We start from the raw sequence: 23,865 nt of genomic DNA, 5'->3' as shown, positions 1-23,865 counted from the left end.
GGTTACAGTATAACATATAACTTCCAGGAGGGTACTTACTGTTGTCTGCCAAATGTATAACATATAACTACAGATGACATGTGCAATCAGGAGGGTACTGTACTGTAATGTTGGCAAAAAGGCCCATAATTACAACACTGGTTACAGGCTTCCCATGTTGGATGTATAACATATAACTACAGATGACATGTGCAATCAGGAGGGTACTGTACTGTAATGTCTGCCATAGGCCCATAATTACAACACTGGTTACAGGCCTTCCCATGTTGGATGTATAACATACAACTACAGATGACATGTGCAATCAGGAGGGTACTGTACGATTCTGGCAAAATAGTAAGTCTGCTTGTATGAATCACAATGAAACCGTCATGATACAAGGTGTTCGCGGAGGTGAACGTTCTCTGCCGTCACAACAACCAACGGCGGCGTTATAAACCAACCAGCCGAACAGCCAACCAGCCAGGTATCTAACCAACCAACTTTTCTCAAAAACCGATATGAGTCCTACTTTGACTTTAGTAATGAATCTTGTGGTGAATCTGTTGGATATGATTTTGAACACGATACATTTGCTGAAACATCTCCCTTTTCGTATGGATTGCCATGGAACTCAATCATTGGGTAGTTATACACAGTTTGGGATAAACACAGATGTTGTTTAATCACTATCAAAACAGTTCTTGTAATTTCATTTCCTACTCCATTACTGAGCTGAAAAGACAAATCACAACGGGACATTCAATACGTGAGTGAGTGAGTTGGGTCTTACGCCGATTTCAGGAATATTCCAGAAATATCACAGCGGGGGACGCCAGAAATAGGTTTGACACATTGTACCCATGTGGGAAATCGAACTCGGCCCCTTTACGTGAAGAACAAACACTTTAACCACTCGGCTACAAAGCGACTATGGCTCATGGCAGGATACGCGTTCTCTTTTCTCGAATACAGGGTATTATCGTTGAATTTCAGGATACGTTCATATTACATATTATCATCTTACGCCCAATGAATCTGTTACTAAAAAGCACTGACAACGGGTGTGACAGTGTAAGGCGAGGATACGTGGGATGCAAACATGAAATCACAGATCCTGTTACAGCTAAGGGACACAATTCTATTCTGGTGCGAGGTAGCGTATTGTTGTGTATGTTTTCGCTTACATGCCCCAACGGATGACCCGTTTCGATTCTTCACATTGGCACAATGCATAACCCAGATTCTTGTATCCCCTCTGGGTGCTCCTATCCCCCAATCCTCCCGACAACACACCCCATTTCCCGAAGGAGATCACAGTAATACTGCTAATATCGCTGCTGCACCATACTTACTGATTTACCTCGGGGAATTATTTAAATCTTAAAAGTCTCTATCACAACGGACAGATAACCTTTGTTCCTCGTTACTATATATATTTTGAACCTAGAGGCTCCGTCTGTCTCCTGCAGTACTGACAACAAGCTGTGTAATCCTCTGTCATCAGGAACAATGTTTCCCGCTACACTGCTGCTGGTTGGGATTGTGGGTAGGTAGACTTATATCCCTACCGTGGGTCTTGCCAGTAGAGGCTGCACAATATGTGAGAGTCTGCATGTACGTGTGGCTTCGTCGTCAGACGGTGCATTGGTATTATAAACCGTAAATCCCCCAACAGAAGTAAGGTATTAAACTGGAGTGAAAACATATACAATCAATGAATAGTTGTTGTTGCTACTGCTATTACTGTTGTTGTTGTTGTTGTTGGGTACAATGCCTCCGTGTGAGTACCAGTACGACATAGGTACCCGCTACTCCTTGCTTGTAACAGCGGATCAAAATGGGTCTCCGACCTTTTATCGAGGGCATACGGTATAGTATATTTGACTGACTGACTGACTGAGTTTGGTTTTACGCCGCTTTTAGCAATATTCCAGCAACATCACGGCGGGGGACACCAGAAATGGGCTTCACACATTGTGCCCATGTGGGGGATTCGAACCCGGGTCTTCGGCGTGACGAGCCAACGCTTTAACCATTAGGCTACCCCACCGCCCCTAGTATATTTGAAATAACTTTATCACAAATTAAAACGCTGTCGTGAATAAACAGCAGGGCAAAAGATAACATAAAGCCAGTTTGGATTTTAGGTGAAAATGAGGCAAACAAGAAATCATTATTTGATGGTAATGCATTTGGAAGGCCCTTAATTGTTGTGTTTCGGACCTTACGTTTACAGCGTTTCGAGGAGTGATGGGGTGGGGTTCATCCTGGTAACACTTTTATTTTGTTCAAATCCACATTTTGCGAGTAGACTTTCTTTTGCCCAGCAGTGTCATGTTTTGAAATGAGTTTGTTTTCGGCCAGTTATGCACAAATCCAAATTCCATGTCTCAAAACGTCAGCTGAGGTGAGGTAAAATGGGGTGAAGGTGAGGTTCAATGATATTGTATGTTTGGTTGGTTGTTCTAATCAGGACTTATGACTGACTCCTGTTATTTTGTTTAGATTGCATTATGACATCTCTTAGGCTACACAATAATACATTCTTAGTGTAGTTCTCAAAAGAAGTTATGGAATGCACTATTCCCTCAGTTTTACAGTTGATCTGTCATGCCATGATATCACTACAGTTGATCTGTCATGATATCACTACAGTTGATATCACTTTGATCTGTCATGCTATCACTACAATATCTGTCATACTACAGTTGATCTGTCATGCCATGATATCACTACAGTTGATCTGTCATGCCATGATATCACTACAGTTGATCTGTCATGCCATGATATCACTACAGTTGATCTGTCATGCCATGATATCACTACAGTTGATCTGTCATGCATGATATCACTACTGTTATGGCATGATATCACTACAGTTGATCTGTCATGCCATGATATCACTACAGTTGATCTGTCATGCCATGATATCACTACAGTTGATCTGTCATGCCATGATATCACTACAGTTGATCTGTCATGCCATGATATCACTACAGTTGATCTGTCATGCCATGATATCACTACAGTTGATCTGTCATGCCATGATATCACTACAGTTGATCTGTCATGCGTGATGATATCACTATATCACTACAGTTGATCTGTCATGCCATGATATCACTACAGTTGATCTGTCATGCCATGATATCACTACAGTTGATCTGTCATGCCATGATATCACTACAGTTGATCTGTCATGCCATGATATCACTACAGTTGATCTGTCATGCCATGATATCACTACAGTTGATCTGTCATGCCATGATATCACTACAGTTGATCTGTCATGCAATGTAAGATTAACTATATTATAGTATTATGAAAGAATCGAGATCCTTAGAGAGAAGATATCCTTAGCCTCTTAACTTTTTATAGTTCATCGTTGATGTCTCACACTTCACATTAATTTTCTATCATGATTACGCGATTTTAATCCATTGAAATCGACATCATGGCGAACATCTCACGTCAACAGCTAAGATGAAGGCCTCGAGCCCGACCAACCGATTTGTTCCTTATGTGTATTTCTGGTTCCTTCTCTTCAGGAGTGGCTGGTTCAACGACGACGCCAACGACGACTAGTAAGTACAACAAATTCCAGGAACGTATATTTTTAAACGCCGTGTGTCTATGTTTGGTACCAAATGCTTTAGAATGTCCTTGTACTATCGGAGTGAGTGAGTGGGTTTAATTTTACGCCGCTTTTAGCAATATTCCAGAAATATCACGACAGGAGGACACCAGAAATGGGCTTCACGCATTTTACCCATCTGGGGGATTCCAAACCGGGTCTTCGACGTCACGAGCGAACGCTTAACCACTAGGCTACCCCTACTGCCCTATGTGCTATCGGAAATATATCGAGTTGTACGTATGAACAGCGTCATTATTTGTGTGAAAGTAGCACGAGGTGACAAGTAAGGAGAGACAGAAAGAAATAAGAGTTGACAAGTAAGGAGGGACAGAAAGTGAGAAGGGATGAAAGTAACAAGAGGTGACAAGTAAGGAGAGTTGACAAGTAAGGAGGAGACAGAAAGTAAAGTAACAAGAGGTGACAAGTAAGGAGAGACAGTAACAAGTAAGGAGGGACAGAAAGTAAGGAGGAATGAAAGTAACAAGAGATGACAAGTAAGGAGAGACAGAAAGTAAGAAGAGATGTAAGTAACAAGAGGTGACAAGTAAGGAGAGACAGAAAGTAAGAAGGGATGAAAGTAACAAGAGGTGACAAGTAAGGAGAGACAGAAAGTAAGGAGGGACAAGCAAGGAGGAAAGTAACAAGGAGGTGACAAGTAACAAGAGACAGAAAGTAAGGAGGGACAGAAAGAAACAAGAGGTGACAAGTAAGGAGGGACAGAAAGTGAGAAGGGATGAAAGTAACAAGAGGTGACAAGTAAGGAGAGACAGAAAGTAAGAAGGGATGAAAGTAATAAGAGGTGACAAGTAAGGAGAGACAGAAAGAAATAAGAGTTGACAAGTAAGGAGGGACAGAAAGTGAGAAGGGATGAAAGTAATGAGAGGTGACAAAAGTAAGGAGAGAAAGAAAGAGAAGAAGGGAATGAAAGTAACAAGAGGTGACAAGTAAGGAGAGACAGAAAGTAAGAAGGGATGAAAGTAACAAGAGGTGACAAGTAAGGAGAGACATAGAAAGTAAGAAGGGATGAAAGTAACAAGAGGTGACAAGTAAGGAGAGACAGAAAGTAAGAAGGGATGAAAGTAACAAGAGGTGACAAGTAAGGAGAGACAGAAAGTAAGAAGGGATGAAAGTAACAAGAGGTGACAAGTAAGGAGAGACAGAAAGTAAGAAGGAATGAAAGTAACAAGAGGTGACAAGTAAGGAGAGACAGAAAGTAAGAAGGGATGAAAGTAACAAGAGGTGACAAGTAAGGAGAGACAGAAAGTAAGAAGGGATGAAAGTAACAAGAGGTGACAAGTAAGGAGAGACAGAAAGTAAGAAGGAATGAAAGTAACAAGAGGTGACAAGTAAGGAGAGACAGAAAGTAAGAAGGGATGAAAGTAACAAGAGGTGACAAGTAAGGAGAGACAGAAAGTAAGAAGGGATGAAAGTAACAAGAGGTGACAAGTAAGGAGAGACAGAAAGTAAGAAGGGATGAAAGTAACAAGAGGTGACAAGTAAGGAGAGACAGAAAGTAAGAAGGGATGAAAGTAACAAGAGGTGACAAGTAAGGAGAGACAGAAAGTAAGGAGGAATGAAAGTAACAAGAGGTGACAAGTAAGGAGAGACAGAAAGTAAGGAGGAATGAAAGTAACAAGAGGTGACAAGTAAGGAGAGACAGAAAGGAAGAAGGGATGAAAGTAACAAGAGGTGACAAGTAAGGAGAGATAGGTAAAGAAAGTAAGAAGGGAAAGAGGGAGGAATGACGAGAAGAAAGTAAGAAGGTGACAGTAACAAGAGAGACAAAGTAAGGGAGAGAGATAGAAAGTAACAAGAGATGACAAGTAGGAGAGGAGACAGAAAGTAAGAAGAAGTAGGAGGGGAACAAGAGTTGACAAGTAAGACAAAGAGACAGAAAGGAAGAAGTAAGGAGGGATGAGAGGTAACAAGAGGTGACAAGTAAGGAGAGACAGAAAGTAAGAAGGGATGAAAGTAACAAGAGGTGACAAGTAAGGAGATACAGAAAGTAAGAAGGGATGAAAGGGAGGAACAAGAGAGTGACAAGTAAGAAACAGAGACAGAAAGTAAAAGGGAGAGACAAGTAAGTAGAGAAGAAAGTAAGGGAATGAGGGTAACAAGAGGTGACAAGTAGTAGGGAGAGACAGAAAGTAAGAAGGGATGAGGGTAACAAGAGTTGACAAGTAGGGAGAGACAGAAAGTAAGAAGGGATGAGGGTAACAAGAGGTGACAAGTAGGGAGAGACAGAAAGTAAGAAGGGATGAGGGTAACAAGAGTTGACAAGTAAGGAGACAAAAGCATCGAAAGTAACAAAGACAAGAACACAAGAACGCGAAAAAAACAATTACTGAAGAAGTCTTAGTGACAGAGCAAAACAAGACAGTAAAGAGAAACGAAAAGCATAGGGAGACAGAGAGTAATAAGAATGTGTTTATTTACTCTCAAATGACTTATCTATTTTCTTTTTAGGCGATGCCGCATCCGGGAGTCCAGGTAAGTTTAAAACAGTAAACAGACCAACGGGGAGCCGAGGTTCGACCAGCGGGGATTCTTGGACTATAGTGTCCCCTATAACTAACTATACATAGAGCTAATTTAGCTCAACTTCGCCACGTTCTCATCACGTTACTCGTAGCTCTTTCAGTAAGCGTTACATCATAAAACGATTGGTAGGTAAGATTGTGTTGATGTTTCTTTGCTAAAAGCAGCTTAACACTAAACTCACTCAGTCTTACCTATATTGTTCTTGTACAATAACCTATTAAAAGTTCTTGGTTTTTCTGGTTCAGTTTCCGAAAGTAACATTGTGGACAAATGTTTCCGATTTTGCTTTGCTTTGCCGAAAAGGTCCGAAGAAAACCCATTCAAACGAACTCTTTGCAGACGGGTTATCCTCACTTTGTAACACTTCGGGTAAGAGTGGAGTGATTAATTCGGAGGTCACACTATGTGCAGGCTGGTTTGAACTTATTTACACATGAGGTCATGTAACCCTGACACTTTGGATCGTTTGTTTTAGCTCCCACGATGCCTGCAACGTCAGTAATGGTCGGCGATCCTAGTAAGTAACATGCACTATTTATATAATATCTTACTTGTGGCTGTGCGATTTACTACAGTAATGTATGATAGTCTAAACAGTCCGTCTGTATGTATACACCAGTCTCTTACACGTAGCAAGCTGTAGGGTAGCCTAGTGGTAAGTACGTCAATGCCTATGGACCGGTTTCGATTCCTTTAAAGGAGCACTTTTTGGTGTCCTCTGTCGGGACAGCCCTAGAGTATGGCCATAGGTAGCTTTAACACCCCTCAACCTTTACGTTTTCCAGGTGTATTATGTATTAAAAGCTCAGTGTTCAGTGTTAAATATGCGACTTTATGGTCTGAGTGTTTGGTGCATTGATCGTCTTAGAGGTCTGTGTTGTGCGTCATCAACGATTGTGTTAACATATAAACAGAGGTATGTTACTGTTATTTGATACTTCTGAAAATTAAAGTATTTGCGAAACTGTCAGTAGAACCAGAATTAAAACTGAAGTACAGTGTAACACGTCATCCTTATGAAAGAAATGAAACAAATTTTCACGTTATGTTAGATAAATTCCACTTTCACGCCTATAAGTATAAAGACATTCTATCAAAATATTAACAAATGATAATATTAATGAATATTCTCTGTCTTCCTAACACTTCACCCATAACAACGTATTTCCCACAACTTTAACTTCGCCTCCACAATCACCACAAACTTCTACCCCCAACCCACGAACGCCACCCCACCCGATCCTGACTCCACCCACACCCACCACCCACACCCACTGTAGACTGCAAGGACGACAACCTGACCACCTGCAGCAGCTACGAGCATGCCTCCTGTACCGGGCCCTACGAGGACTGGGCGAGGGTCCACTGTGCTGCATCTTGTGGATTCTGCATACGTAGGTTCTCGTTTTTCTTCAGAGTATTTACAAAACAAATTATTTTAGTTATTTGTCAATTATGTTTTGAATTTATTTATATTTTTATCATATTTTGCGTTTTCTTTGAACGTATAAGCATACACAAAGACCTTAATTAAGCACCCCTTGTATTTTTGCAATGATATGTTTTCAACACGTCCATAAAACTTCTCGTGGTGACCATGATGGAACGATAGGGTTTTTCTGACCCGTATGATCCTTTGACTCATATAAATCGACCAATGATTGGAATCCATATTGATTTTATGATGATATTTGCTCATTTTTTTTTTAAAAACACTGGTTTTCATACAAAACCATGTCTGTATAAGTTGGCTCTGGAATGTTTAATGTTGAATGTATTGGTGGATGTGAACATTCAAAGTGTCATTTTGCGTGTTGTATTTGCTGAAGGGATATGTGTCTGGTTTTGGTTTTTGCTAGTAACGTTTTGAATTTCAATTTATGATATTTATCAGCCATCACCTCGCCGTTTGATTGTGTCGACACGAACCCTCTCTGTAGCAGCATGAACTCTGATCTCTGCACCAACTCACTATATACTGGATTCGTAAGAAGCAACTGCCTCAAGTTCTGCGACTGGTGCCCAGGTAGTGAACTCAAACAGAAGCAAATGAGAGAGAGAGAGAGAGAGAGAGAGAGAGAGAGAGAGAGAGAGAGAGAGAGAGAGAGAGAGAGAGAGAGAGGGAGAGAGAGAGAGAGAGAGAGAGGGAGAGAGAGAGAGAGAGGAGAGAGAGAGAGAGAGAGAGAGAGGGAGAGAGAGAGAGAGAGAGAGAGAGAGAGAGAGAGAGAGAGAGAGAGAGAGAGAGAGAGAGAGTGGTCACAAGGGGGCGTTCGGGTCAGTACCTGGAGAGAGAGGGGGGTTGGTCCAGCGAAATTGAGAACTTACATACTCTCTCACTGACTTGACATGAAATGTTTTCTGTTCAGGTGGTGTTACAACGACAAAGATGCCCAAAACAGGTGAGGTATAAACTTTGGAATGTGCCGTTAATCCCGTCATACGACAAATATCCCTTATACTTATCAATTAAACGCATTACAACAATTTTGTGTAGAAAAACTGTACTCGGCGTCATTAATGAAGGGTCGAGTTATTGGTAACACTATTTTCTTAAAAGTTGTAAAATCTTCGTTTTTGTTTGAAATATATGCAACTGAATGTTTTACAAACTTTCTTAACAATATGGAAAACACATCAGGCCGTTGAAATGTCATTATTACGTTCTTTAACGTCCCATACGTTCTGTTACAAATGGCACATTTTCTTTTCAAATTGTCAATATGGAAATCCACCTGCCACTTAATGTCAATGATTTGCACACACAAGTCCATGGAAAGTGGAGGACAATACACATGCGTTGATGCTTTTTCACAGTCGTTCACTGTTCAGGTACCTGTTTGAAATCGCAGCTTAAAAAGAGACGTTTTTGACTCTTTCTGAAAGGGGTCAGGCTGGGGAATCTGGTCAAACTCAGCGGCAGGATGCTGTCCGCTTTAATGTGAGTCAGAGTGCTATTGGTAAACTGTGGCAGAGATTTCAAGCAAATGGGTCTGTGGAATATGCACGCTGACCAGGTCGCCCCAGAGTCACAACAGTCCGAGATGATAGGCACATGATTAACACTGCGTTACGTAACAGATTCCTTAACGTAGCAGATCTTCAAACAGAACACTTCAATGTTAACAATGTAAGGATATCCAGGAGCACCATTCGTCGACGTTTGAGGGCAGCAGTTCGTCAGCCACTAACACCACACCATAGGGCCATAGGCAGGCGCGTTTGAGATGGAGTAGACATCATGGCCGCTGGAATCAACGTCAATGGTGTCGTGTGCTCCTCGCAGATGAAAGCAGATTCAAGTTGTCCTTCCATGATGGTCGGTAGAGGATTTATCGTCGAAATGGAAAGCGAATCACAGATGCAAATGTGGCCACGAATAACCGATTTGGCGGGTGGTCGGTCATGGGCAGGGATAAGTCCTACTGGACGTACTCCACTGCACGTGGTCGAAGGTAATCTTCCCGGACAGTGTTACCGGGACGGAATTCTGGCTCCTATAGCAGTACCATTCCTGCAAGCTAAGCATGGCTTTTATGGTCGACCCTCTTTACTGCAAGACGAGAACGCTAGACCTCATAGGGCCAGGATTGTCACGGAATTCCTTAGGCAGCTGGGTGTAGAGCGGATGGAGTGGCAAGCATGCAATACAAGATTTCGCGTTGGCCAACTGTTGGCGTAGTTGGAAGATTATGCACATCGTGCCATTGAACAAATTTGGTTGTTTGTTGAATAGAACTCAGGGAAAACCTCACCCACTTTCTCACTAAATCACTCTTTCCAACGATGCAGGTTGTTACGACGATTTTGAAAACTGTGGTGAGTTCGGGAGAAAAACGTGTGTGGGTTACCCGGAATGGTCCGACATCTACTGCAAGAAGTACTGCGGGTTCTGCACGTCCAACACTACAGATGGTATGCCTTGTTTGTTTGTTTGTTGTAGCCTCAACAGTCCATCCTGTCAAAACACTGGTCATCTGAAAACACCAACATATATCTCCATCAGTTATGTTGTCAATACCAAAACCTCCAGTTATGTTAAAGTGTTTTTGTTTATTTTCTTTAACGCCGCATTTAGCAATATTCCAGGGATTGGGTTGTCGGGCTCGCTGATTTGGTTGACACATGTCATCGTATTCCAATTGCGTAGATCGATGCTCATACTGCTGATCACTGGATTGTCTGGTCCAGACTCGATTATTTACAAGTGAGTGCGGCGTAAAACTAAACTTCACTCCAGCTATATGGCGGCGGTCTGTAAATAATCCAGTGTGGACCTGACAATCCAGTGATTTACATCATGAGCATCGATCAACACATCTGAGATACTGACTGACTGACTGAGTTTGGTTTTACGCCGCTTTTAGCAATATTCCAGCAATATCACGGCGGGGGACACCAGAAATGGGCTTAACACATTGTGCCCATGTGGGGAATCGAACCCGGGTCTTCGGCCTGACGAGCCAACGCTTTAACCACTAGGCTACCCCACCGCCCCACATCTGAGATACAATGACATGCATCAACTAAATGATAATAATAATAATAATAATAATAATAATAATAATAATAATAATAATAATTGACTTGTATAGCGCCTAGTTTCCATAAACCATCCCATCCCGTTAGTCGCCCCTTACGGCAAGAATGGGTGGCTGAAGACCAGTTCTAACCCGGATCTTTACGGGTCACATTAAAACACTATAAAAATACACTACAGAGGGTATGCCATCACAGCCATTAACACCTGTATGTTGATACAAGTCCAGTTCAGTTCACAGCCGTAAGAGGTGCGCTCATTTTTGTCTGTTCCCAGCTACAAACCCGATGTCGACAACGACTACACCTGCTCCAACTCCGTCGCACGCCCCAGGTAGGAGCTGTTGATGTTCCTGTAGCTAGCAGCGATCGGTGAACTCAAACTGAATTGAAATGGTATCCTTGGAAGGAACTGTAGCTCAACCGGATACACGGACAGTTCACATTGTGATCATAAAGGCTCAATTTATAAATATCGATGTCGGATGACAATTTCTCGTTTATGCTTCTCGTACCTGCATTCAAGTGTCGAAATTTGAAGGCATGGTATATGTACGTAGCTAAATTTTGTCTTGTATCAATATTGTTGCTTTAACGGCCTTTGTACATTTATTTTGGCAATGCCTTTCTATCTAATGCCCCTTGTATTCATTCTCTACATGTTCACATTTGCATGATGAACAAAATCTTTCAGAATACATGTAGTTAAATCTGTCGTGTGAGGTTTTCAGAATTGTCTAACTGTAAGATATGAAATAGAGAGAGCGTTCTTTCTTCAGGGGACTGTTACGACCGGCTCGACTGCAGCGGCTACAACATCCACACCAGCTGCTGTGGGTCATACGAGAGCTGGGCCCGCTGGAACTGTGCCGCAACTTGCAAGTTTTGCAGTGAGTAGGCAGGTGCAGTATGTGGTTGAGGGACTATCATAGTAGGCAGGTGCAGTATGTGGTTGAGGGACTATCATAGTAGGCAGATGAAGTGTGTGGTTGAGGGACTATCGGAGTAGGCAGGTGCAGTATGTGGTTATGGGACTATCATAGTAGGCAGGTGCAGTATGTGGTTGAGGGACTATCGGAGTAGGCAGGTGCAGTATGTGGTTGAGGGACTATCATAGTAGGCAGGTGCAGTATGTGGTTGAGGGACTATCGGAGTTGGCAGGTGCAGTATGTGGTTGAGGGACTATCATAGTAGGCAGGTGCAGTATGTTGTTGAGGGACTATCATAGTAGGCAGGTGCAGTATGTGGTTGAGGGACTATCGGAGTTGGCAGGTGCAGTATGTGGTTGAGGGACTATCATAGTAGGCAAGTGCAGTATGTGGTTGAGGGACTATCATAGTAGGCAGGTGCAGTATGTAGTTGAGGGACTATCATAGTAGGCAGGTGCAGTATGTGGTTGAGGGACTATCATAGTAGGCAGGTGCAGTATGTGGTTGAGGGACTATCGGAGTTGGCAGGTGCAGTATGTGGTTGAGGGACTATCATAGTAGGCAGGTGCAGTATGTGGTTGAGGACTATCATAGTAGGCAGGTGCAGTATGTGGTTGAGGGACTATCAGGTAGGCAGGTGCAGTATGTGGTTGAGGGACTATCATAGTAGGCAGAGTGCAGTATGTGGTTGAGGGACTATCATAGTAGGCAGGTGCAGTATGTGGTTGAGGGACTATCATAGTAGGCAGGTGCAGTATGTGGTTGAGGGACTATCGGAGTAGGCAGGTGCAGTATGTGGTTGAGGACTATCATAGTAGGCAAGTGCAGTATGTGGTTGAGGACTATCATAGTAGGCAGGTGCAGTATGTGGTTGAGGGACTATCATAGTAGGCAGGTGCAGTATGTGGTTGAGGGACTATCAGGTTGGCAGGTGCAGTATGTGGTTGAGGGACTATCATAGTAGGCAGGTGCAGTATGTGGTTGAGGGACTATCAGAGTAGGCAGGTGCAGTATGTGGTTGAGGGACTATCATAGTAGGCAGGTGCAGTATGTGGTTGAGGGAGTATCGGAGTAGGAAGCTGCAGTATGTGGTTGAGGGACTATCGGAGTAGGCAGGTGCAGTATGTGGTTGAGGGACTATCATAGTAGGCAGGTGCAGTATGTGGTTGAGGGACTATCATAGTAGGCAGGTGCAGTATGTGGTTGAGGGAGTATCGGAGTAGGAAGCTGCAGTATGTGGTTGAGGGACTATCGGAGTAGGCAGGTGCAGTATGTGGTTGAGGGACTATCATAGTAGGCAGGTGCAGTATGTGGTTGAGGGACTATCGGAGTTGGCAGGTGCAGTATGTGGTTGAGGGACTATCATAGTAGGCAAGTGCAGTATGTGGTTGAGGGACTATCATAGTAGGCAGGTGCAGTATGTAGTTGAGGGACTATCATAGTAGGCAGGTGCAGTATGTGGTTGAGGACTATCATAGTAGGCAGGTGCAGTATGTGGTTGAGGGACTATCATAGTAGGCAGGTGCAGTATGTTGTTGAGGGACTATCAGGAGCTGGCAGGTGCAGTATGTGGTTGAGGACTATCATAGTAGGCAGGTGCAGTATGTGGTTGAGGGACTATCATAGTAGGCAGGTGCAGTATGTGGTTGAGGGACTATCGGAGTAGGCAGGTGCAGTATGTGGTTGAGGGACTATCATAGTAGGCAAGTGCAGTATGTGGTTGAGGGACTATCATAGTAGGCAGGTGCAGTATGTGGTTGAGGGACTATCATAGTAGGCAGGTGCAGTATGTGGTTGAGGGACTATCGGAGTAGGCAGGTGCAGTATGTGGTTGAGGGACTATCATAGTAGGCAAGTGCAGTATGTGGTTGAGGGACTATCATAGTAGGCAGGTGCAGTATGTGGTTGAGGACTATCATAGTAGGCAGGTGCAGTATGTGGTTGAGGGACTATCGGAGTAGGCAGGTGCAGTATGTGGTTGAGGGACTATCATAGTAGGCAAGTGCAGTATGTGGTTGAGGGACTATCATAGTAGGCAGGTGCAGTATGTGGTTGAGGGACTATCATAGTAGGCAGGTGCAGTATGTGGTTGAGGGACTATCATAGTAGGCAGGTGCAGTATGTGGTTGAGGGACTATCATAGTAGGCAGGTGCAGTATGTGGTTGAGGGACTATCATAGTAGGCAGGTGCAGTATGTGGTTGAGGGACTATCAGAGGAGGCAGGTGCAGTATGTGGTTGAGGGACTATCGTAGTAGGCAGGTGCAGTATGTGGTTGAGGGGACTATCATAGTAGGCAAGTGCAGTATGTGGTTGAGGACTATCATAGTAGGCAGGTGCAGTATGTGGTTGAGGGACTATCATAGTAGGCAGGTGCAGTATGTGGTTGAGGGACTATCGGAGTAGGCAGGTGCAGTATGTGGTTGAGGGACTATCGTAGTAGGCAGGTGCAGTATGTGGTTGAGGGACTATCATAGTAGGCAGGTGCAGTATGTGGTTGAGGGACTATCATAGTAGGCAGGTGCAGTATGTGGTTGAGGGACTATCGGAGTAGGCAGGTGCAGTATGTGGTTGAGGGACTATCGGAGCTAGGCAGGTGCAGTATGTGGTTGAGGACTATCATAGTAGGCAAGTGCAGTATGTGGTTGAGGACTACTCGGAGTGAGCAGGTGCAGTATGTGGTTGAGGGACTATCATAGTAGGCAGGTGCAGTATGTGGTTGAGGGACTATCGGAGTTGGCAGGTGCAGTATGTGGTTGAGGGACTATCATAGTAGGCAGGTGCAGTATGTGGTTGAGGGACTATCATAGTAGGCAGGTGCAGTATGTGGTTGAGGGACTATCGGAGTTGGCAGGTGCAGTATGTGGTTGAGGACTATCATAGTAGGCAGGTGCAGTATGTGGTTGAGGACTATCATAGTAGGCAGGTGCAGTATGTGGTTGAGGGACTATCATAGTAGGCAGGTGCAGTATGTGGTTGAGGACTATCATAGTAGAGCAGGTGCAGTATGTGGTTGAGGGACTATCGGAGTTGGCAGGTGCAGTATGTGGTTGAGGGACTATCATAGTAGGCAGGTGCAGTATGTGGTTGAGGGACTTTCGGAGTAGGCAGGGGAAGTATGTGGTTGGGGGACTATCATAGTAGTAGGTGCAGTGTGTGGTTGAGGGACTATCATAGTAGGCAAGTGCAGTATGTGGTTGAGGGACTATCATAGTAGGCAGGGGAAGTATGTGGTTGAGGGACTACCATAATAGTAGGCAAGTGCAGTATGTGGTTGAGGGACTATCATAGTAGGCAAGTGCAGTATGTGGTTGAGGGACTATCATAGTAGGCAAGTGCAGTATGTGATTGAGGGACTATCATAGTAGGCAGGTGCAGTATGTGGTTGATGGACTATCGGAGTAGGCAGGTGCAGTATGTGGTTGAGGGACTATCATAGTAGGCAGGTGCAGTATGTAGTTGAGGGACTATCATAGTAGGCAGGTGCAGTATGTGGTTGAGGGACTATCATAGTAGGCAGGTGCAGTATGTGGTTGAGGGACTATCATAGTAGTAGGCAGGTGCAGTATGTGGTTGAGGGACTATCATAGTAGGCAGGTGCAGTATGTAGTTGAGGGACTATCATAGTAGGCAGGTGCAGTATGTGGTTGAGGGACTATCATAGTAGGCAGGTGCAGTATGTGGTTGAGGGACTATCATAGTAGGCAGGTGCAGTATGTGGTTGAGGGACTATCATAGTAGGCAGGTGCAGTATGTGGTTGAGGGACTATCATAGTAGGCAGGTGCAGTATGTTGTTGAGTATCGAGGGAAGCTGCAGTATGTGGTTGAGGGACTATCGGAGTAGGCAGGTGCAGTATGTGGTTGAGGGACTATCATAGTAGGCAGGTGCAGTATGTGGTTGAGGGACTATCATAGTAGGAAGCTGCAGTATGTGGTTGAGGGACTATCGGAGTAGGCAGGTGCAGTATGTGGTTGAGGGACTATCATAGTAGGCAGGTGCAGTATGTGGTTGAGGGACTATAGGAGTAGGCAGGTGCAGTATGCGGTTGAGGGACTATCCGAGTAGGCAGGTGCAGTATGTGGTTGAGGGAGTATCGGAGTAGGCAGGTGCAGTATGTTGTTGAGGGACTATCATAGTTGTAGGTGCAGTATGTGGTTGAGGGACTATCGTAGTAGGCAGGTGCAGTATGTGGTTGAGGGCCTATCGGCAACTACTGGGAGTGGTTCCAGGTTGTTTGCATCTGTGTAATGATTTCTTCGGAGAAATGGCAAGTAAAACAAGGATATCAGGTTTTGATGAATAGACACATTATTGACGAGTACTCTCATATATGTCTGGGACACAAAGTATTGACGAGTACACACATGTATATTAGCTAGGTAAAAAGGTATGGATTGATAGGCAGATGAAGTATTGATGATATTGATGATCCGGAATTATATTGATTATACCTTGGAGTATTCATGACTAAACAGATGCTCACAGGTACGCCAAGACACTGGGTTTGGGACATGGCCTGGGTATATCAGTGTCTATAATTTCCAGAAGCGAACATACAGGTACGCCAAGACACTGGGTTTGGGACATGGCCTGGGTATATCAGTGTCTATAATTTCCAGAAGCGAACATACAGGTACGCCAAGACACTGGGTTTGGGACATGGCCAGGGTACATATCAATGTCTATAATTTCCAGAAGCGAACGTACAGGTGCGCCAAGACACTGGGTTTGGGACATGGCCAGGGTACATATCAATCTCTATAATTTCCAGAAGCGAACATACAGGTACGCCAAGACACTGGGTTTGGGACATGGCCAGGGTACATATCAATCTCTATAATTTCCAGAAGCGAACATACAGGTGCGCCAAGACACTGGGTTTGGGACATGGCCAGGGCCAATGGGAAGCGAACATACAGGTGCGCCAAGACACTGGGTTTGGGATAATTTGGGTATATCAGTGTCTATAATTTCCAGAAACGAACATACAGGTACGCCAAGACACTGGGTTTGGGACATGGCCTGGGTATATCAGTGTCTATTATTTCCAGAAACGAACATACAGGTACGCCAAGACATTGGGTTTGGGACATGGCCTGGGTATATCAGTGTCTATAATTTCCAGAAACGAACATACAGGTACGCCAAGACACTGGGTTTGGGACAAGGACTGGGTATATCAGTGTCTATAATTCCCAGAAGCGAACATACAGGTGCACCAAGACACTGGGTTTGGGACATGGCATGGGTTTATCAGTGTCTATAATTTCCAGAAGCGAACATACAGGTACGCCAAGACACTGGGTTTGGGACAAGGACTGGGTATATCAGTGTCTATAATTCCAGAAGAAGCGAACATACAGGTGCGTCAAGACACTGGGTTTGAGACAAGGACTGGGTACATAGCAATGCCTAATAATTTCCAGAACCGAAGAACACCACACCACGCATGTGCACTGACAACAGCCCCATCTGCAGCCAGTACAACAAGGACCTCTGCACCAACCCCATCTACAGCCACTTCGCCGTCACCGAATGTGCTGGTTTCTGTAAAATCTGCCTTGGTTAGTATAGCACGTCGCAACCTGTACATAAAACAAGTAAAATGGTGGAGTTGCACGGCACTCTCGACAGTCTTCCCTTTGAAGCAGTAGCAGAGCGATGAGAAGGCTAGCTGACTTTTTAAAGAATCAAACCCACTCATTAACTTGGTAGATGTTTCATTGGTATGTAAGTGCATCTGGTAGGTGTGTCCTTGGAAGATGTCCCCTTGGTAGATGTTCCCTTAATTAATGGGTTCAACTCTAGATTGCCTTGCCTGAAATCAATATTGATTGTTTTTGAGTTTGTTTATTATATTCTTTTGTAGATATTATATTTTTATAAACCTTTTTTCTGGCACAAAATGTTAGTCTAATATAAAGCCTAAGAACTACGTTACTTGCCCGTTGATACATACATGATTGTTACCTTATGTTCTGCTTCCAGTGCCCGAGTACACTCCACCCTGTGCAGTTGACGCAAACACCACCACAACTCCCGGTAGGTAAAACATGCTGACTGGGATCCGTCTCTCTTCCTAAATACATCAACAAAATATTTAATGTTTCAAGCCATCCGTGTATTTAGTATTGCTGCTTGATTTTGTTTCATTGCTTAAGGTAGAGTTATATTCTTTTCATATCTAATTATGATAAATGTCGGGGCGGTGGGGTATCCTAGTGGTTAAAGCGGTCGCTCGTCACGTCGAAGACCCGGGTTCGATGCCCCACATGGGTACAATGTGTGGAACCCATTTCTGGTGTCCCCCGCTGTGATATTGCTGGAATATTGCAAAAAGCGGCATAAAACTAAAATCACTCACTCACTATAATAAAATGGAGACTGTTCCAGCCCAGTATCGTAAATCGTGGTACAGTAGACGGTCGCGTACCGATCCGTCGAATTTCTGATTTCAAAGTAGTAAAATGCATTCGTCGGATGAGCACTGTGAACTTAGCTATTAATTAGTTATCAAAACATTGGATCACGCCAAGAAAAAGACGCAAAGGGTATAGGAAGGTTTGACTCTTTATTTTTTGTACTTTTTTACTTATCTTTGCCTACTCATATGATACAATGAGCAATTGATGCAATAAATATATGTTTGGACTCTCTTTATTTTTGTAATTTTGTAGAAAATTGAAATTGATGCATTAACCCTTGTCTTATGGAGCCCCAAGGCTTTAAATATTGTGAACAGGATGACGCTACTTCCAACTCTGACAATGAGACTGATGTACAAAGACAAGCTCCTGGCAGGTATTACAGCCGTGATGGAGGACGGTGGTTCAAGGACCCAATGCCATTAGCTCGAACGCCTCAGAGAAATATTATTCGCCATCTGAATGGAAAAGTCACCAATCAAAATCCAAAATGTCTGTCCTGAAATTGTTGACGATATTGTCAAATGGACAAATAAGTTTGCTGAAACTAAGCTTGGCACAAAGTGGAAGCGAAACTATTTAAGAAAACATGTAGTCTAATCCAATACAAGCCGACCCCTTAATTAATTAACTTAGACTCTCCCAGTGTGATAACACGGTCTGAAATTCGACCGATTAGCACAGAACCACTCAAGCATGATTCGACGGATCGGCACTACTGACTGTTCAAAATTCGACGGATTAGGCCATAACCCAGTAGACACTTAAGGGGGAATACCGTCTGTACTCTGCAATACCAAAACATTGTGCATTGTACCACTGTCAGATAACGACGGAGAACAGTTGGACAGAATCTAGAGCATTATTTGTTGTAATAGTCGAATGTCATTGAGAATATATTCCTTTATATTCCAGTGAGTACGTCTGTGGTCGTGGAGAGAGGTGGGTAGACCATTCAATCAACTACCTAGATGTTCCTGTGGCTGTGTATAATGGTTTAAAATATACTCATGTCAATAATGGTTGTCACCCCCCTCCCCACACACAACCACCCCACACCCCCTCTCCAATTATAAAAATTGAAGGGGGTGACAACCATTATTGGCATGAGTATATCACACTTGTGTTTTCCTTTGTGTTGTCCTTCAGTTGGCCCTGCTTCGACGATTGTTTTCAGCCTATAATAATAATAATGAGAATATTTACAACGCGTCTTTTCCAGGATAGACATCCTGCTCAAGGCGCACAATAGTATCATTATTACCCAGGATAACCCAAGCTGCCTGTTAGGCGCTAGAAGGTTAATGGTCTCACGACTTATTTCACCGGGTACCCATTTTCTGCTGGGTGAACACAGGCAATTTTGAACAAACTCACTTGCGTAACGTGAGACCACATGTATCACATGTGCTTCGTTGTGGGGCAGGACTGAAGTCCTAGAGACTCGCAGGAGTCAAACTGCCAAACACAGTCACCCATCCAAGGACTCTCCGTGCCCAACGATGCTTAACGTCAACTGATTTGTTACCTGAGCTCTATACACAGGACCACACACCTCCACGTTTTGATAACTCTTGTAAGTGCTTGGTCAAATCCAGGTTTCACATGATTTTGACAGGTAGTAGTTTTTAAGAAATCAAGGTCACTATAATTATTGAATTGAGTCTTCGGGCCCTTGTTCTCGAATATGACCTGTCAGTCTTAGATACAAAATTCCATGTAGAAGTCTCGCCGTGTTACTTAAAAGGAAAACAGTGAGTGTTGTCATTTCTTGCTTGAAAATAATCTTACACATATTTTGTCTTTGAATGAGGTGAGGTGAGGTGAAATTGGGTTTTACGTCGTGCTTGAGAATATTTCGCTCATATGACGACGTGCATGCGTGTGTATGTGTATGTGCGGCTGCTTGTACTAGCCCAGACTTAAGCTGGGTTTATAGTGCTAGCCCACTGAGATACCATGGCGCAGTGAAGCATGAATACCCCACTCAGACACATTATACTGACTCCGAGCCGACCAGTCCTTGTTGTACCCATTAATGCCGAGCGCCAGGCAGGGACCAACAAGTACCATATTTTAACGTCTTTTGGTATGACGCGGTCGGGGATCGAACCCGCGACCTTCCGCTCTCCGGGCGGACGCTCTAACCACTACACCACGGAGGCGGTCTGTCTTTGAATGAAGTAAATACACATTGTGTTTCCTGTTCTTCTTGATCATTACCTACTTCAGCAACCAATACTTGACGTAAGAGGCGACTAACGGGATCGGGTGGTCAGGCTTACTGACTTGGTTGACACATGTCGTCTATCCAAATCGCGTAGATCGATGCTCATGCTGTTGATCACTGGATTGTCTCGTCCAGCCTCGATTATTTACAGACCGCCGTCATATAGTTGGAATATTGCTGAGTGCAGCGTTAAACAACAAACAAAATCACTTGTGAATCCTGGTCAAGTCTGCATTGGAGGTGACAAGAGCTGCACACTTAGTCACGTCTATCGGGATGACAACCAGTTCTTCAAGACCGTGTTAAAGCCTGTATTTTCAGACAGGGTGACAGTCTTTAAATTCATTGGTCACAGGTTGCACCCAGGACGGGGTGTTTCATCGTGAAGGCGACGGATGGGACTCCCTCGACTGTGTGAACACCTACCAGTGTGTCGACGCTGCGTCAAATAACATCACGTCCCGGCCATTGAGGTATGTACCAAAGAGAGTTCACATTTACCTGTTGGACATCCAGAGGATTGGTCAGCAGTGAGTGAGGTTTCATGCCGCCTTTAGCAATATTCCAGCAATCTCTCTCTCTCTTAAGGTATTATAAATATTAATATTTATTATTATTAGGGCAGGTGATGGTTGATGCTCGTGGGTATTACTTGGATTACATTACCAGGAATATGTAAGGGTAAATCGAAAGGTTTCTGGTCTACATGGAAATTACTTCTTTATCAACATTTTTGAATTTCCATATATTCACCTACGATTTCATCCATTTGGTCAACCGATGCTCCATCTTTATATACCTTCCATATCGAAATGTATCTTGGTTCCTCTGCGTTTTTCTTTGACCGATCAGTTGGCCGCTCGCGTCATACTAAAAGAGGTGGTGCTTGCACCGCCTCATACAAAAGAGAACTGTAAGCATAATATACCCATGGTATCTCATAAATCAAGACTAGTACATGAAGCCAGACCCATCTCTTCACCTAATCTCAGCACCTCCATCCCGTATTATCTGCAGGTGTGTCCGCGAAGTCCCTAAACACTGCTACTTTGTACTGAAGATCGGAGCATGCTGTCCACTGATCAGATGCGAATATCCAAACATCATCCATGGGGAGAGGACACAGGAGCATGGATACATCCTGGGGTGAACATTTCAGTTTTTCATGAATAAACAGTACTTCCTATGACATCGTCTTTGTATATGCTTTTGGGAAGTAATCAGAATGTCGTTTTCCATTGTGCTGATTATTTGTGGAGTGCTTATCGTGAATGCCTTGATTGTAAGGGAAGCACTGACTGACTGAGTTTGGTTTTACGCCGCTTTTAGCAATATTCCAGCAACATCACGGCGGGGGACACCAGAAATGGGCTTCACACATTGTACCCATGTGGGGATTCGAACCCGGGTCTTCCGCGTGACGAGCCAACGCTTTAACCACTAGGCTACCCCACCGCCCCAGTAAGGGAACCCGGAGTGATAGCGGGGATTCTTTTAGTACTGCAGCCTTTTTCAGCAACAGATAATATACTTAAGTCAAAATAGCAGTGAGTGAGTGGGTTTAGTTTTATGCAGTTTTAGCAATATTCCAGCAATATCACCGCAGGGGACAACAGGAATGGGCCTCACACATTTTACCCATTGTGAGGAATCGAACCCAGGTCTTCGATGTGATGAACGAACGCTTTAACAACGAGGCTATCCTACCGCCCCATTATAATTAAGAAGTTTGTTTGGTGCAGCTATATGACAGGACACACAAACACCCAGACATATATACACACACACGCACGTACGCACACACACATATAGAACATTCAAAGGTCAGTCACTTTGAAATGTCACACAAACCATCATCACCAAGGTATCTATGAAATACGTTTAGATCTGAGTTTGAACTGATCTTCATCAACCCATGGTGTTGTAAGAGGTGACTTATGGGGTGCGGCGGTAAGGCTCAGTGACTATGTACACACATCTCATCTTAACTGCGAAGTTCCATGATCATGATGTTAGTCAGTGGATAGTCTGGTCCAGACTCCATTACTTACAGATTGACATCATATAGCTGAGAACAGTGTTAAAAACATGTAAATAAACACACAATGAGGTCTGTGACTCAGCAACTGAGCACGGTGTGACCCTCCGCATTAACTATTTTCATCTCTTCAGATGGTGGTGGTGGAATTGGGTTTAACGTCGTGCTTGAGAATATTTCGTTCATATGACGACGTGCATGCTTGTGTATGTGTATGTGCGGCTGCTTGTACTAGCCCAGACTGAAGCTGGTTTTATAGTGCTAGCCCACTGAGATACCATGCCGCAGTGAAGCATGAAAACCCCACTGAGACACAATATACTGACTCCGAGCCGACCAGTCCTTGTTGTACCCATTAATTCCGAGCGCCAGGCAGGGACCAACAAGTACCATATGTTAACGTCTGTAGGTATGACGCGGTCGGGGATTGAACCCGCGACCTTCCGCTCTCCGGGCGGACGCTCTAACCACTACACCACGGAGGCGGTCTCATCTCTTCAGAGAGTTGCTGAGATCCCAGCATCGTAAAGGAAAACAAAATCAAGTGTAGGAGACAAAATGATTTTTTGTTTAAATTCATGAACAAGATACAAACAATAAATGTCCAAGAATGAAGATGGTGAATGTTAACAATCCCACTGTTATGTGAATAGAAGTATATATACATTGTATAAAACCTAGACAACAAGGTCAGTCTACGAAGAGGATATTACAACTGCCCTACAAGATAAAGCACTACAAGTATCACAAAGTAGCCACGTATCTGCCACATTCACACGATGATCAACTGTTGTGTTGGCAATGGAACATGGAGGGTACTGTGTTGGTATGGCACGGATTGAGTGAAGACTAACAACACTGACTAGAAGGTTGTGGTTCGTCATTCAACCAGCTCCTCACGGCTGCTGGAGGCACACCTCATTCACCAGGTGGAGGTTTGGGGGCAGGAGGAAATTGAGGACATCTTGCACAAATGAGAGAGGAATTTTGGAAGGTGTGTGTAAAGATAGAACTTGCTTGAGGCTCGTGTATGTTTGTGTTGTTGGACAGTGAAGGCAGATACATCTTGCACAAGTGGGTGAAGGCAGAGAGATTGAGTGAACTTTGTATCCTGGGTCCCGATCCACTAAACGTTCGTAGCGCTACGACATTCGTAAGCCTATGATAAACTATAGAGTTACGACAGGTCGTAACCTTACGAACGCTTTGTGGATCGGGACCCTGGGCCCTCGAAACGTTCGTAGCCCTGAGAATTCTTAACTTTAATAGTAGCCAATGTGTTAAGAATGGGCTTAAGAAGTTCCTAGGGCTACGAACGTTTCGAGAATAGCTAGCCAGGTGTGTTTGTGTTGTGGGGTAGGAAAACCAATGACATGTTATACACTGAGTGGTGACAATTTGGAAGGTGTGGAGCTGCTTAAGTTCATGTCTCTGTTGTTGGAATGGGGAGCTCTAAACAACTTGTACAAGTAATTAAGGACAGTTTGGAAGGTGTGTGTGTGAAGATGGAACTTGCTTAAAGTTCATGTGTGTTAGTGTTGTCGGA

General features: G+C 43.9%; 1 protein-coding gene across 1 annotated transcript; it reads left to right on the top strand.

Moving 5' to 3' along the window:
- The first annotated feature begins 1,387 nt into the window (after positions 1 to 1,387).
- LOC124275652 lies at positions 1,388 to 21,470 on the top strand. The gene is made up of 15 exons (XM_046711264.1): positions 1,388 to 1,528; positions 3,531 to 3,566; positions 6,086 to 6,109; positions 6,636 to 6,677; positions 7,441 to 7,554; positions 8,055 to 8,186; positions 8,527 to 8,559; positions 9,950 to 10,072; positions 10,974 to 11,030; positions 11,476 to 11,586; positions 17,053 to 17,190; positions 17,615 to 17,668; positions 18,967 to 18,993; positions 20,637 to 20,754; positions 21,299 to 21,470. The coding sequence occupies exons 1-15, from the start codon at positions 1,492 to 1,494 to the stop codon at positions 21,429 to 21,431; spliced, it is 1,179 nt and encodes a 392-aa protein (XP_046567220.1). The 5' UTR covers positions 1,388 to 1,491; the 3' UTR covers positions 21,432 to 21,470.
- Positions 21,471 to 23,865: the final 2,395 nt, after the last annotated feature.

This window comes from Haliotis rubra, unplaced genomic scaffold, assembly GCF_003918875.1.
Source record: "Haliotis rubra isolate DU_JTF1 unplaced genomic scaffold, ASM391887v1 Scf200, whole genome shotgun sequence".
Lineage (NCBI taxonomy): Eukaryota > Metazoa > Mollusca > Gastropoda > Lepetellida > Haliotidae > Haliotis > Haliotis rubra.
Note: the sequence above shows the minus strand (reverse complement) of the source record. Positions and strands in the feature narration are given on the sequence as shown.

Coding starts and splice junctions, on each gene's coding strand:
- LOC124275652 (XM_046711264.1), top strand. CDS start 1,492: ATGTTTCCCGCTACACTGCTGCTGGTTGGGATTGTGG. Junction 6,678..7,440: donor AGTAATGGTCGGCGATCCTA/GTAAGTAACATG, acceptor CACCCACTGTAG/ACTGCAAGGACGACAACCTG. Junction 7,555..8,054: donor ATCTTGTGGATTCTGCATAC/GTAGGTTCTCGT, acceptor GATATTTATCAG/CCATCACCTCGCCGTTTGAT.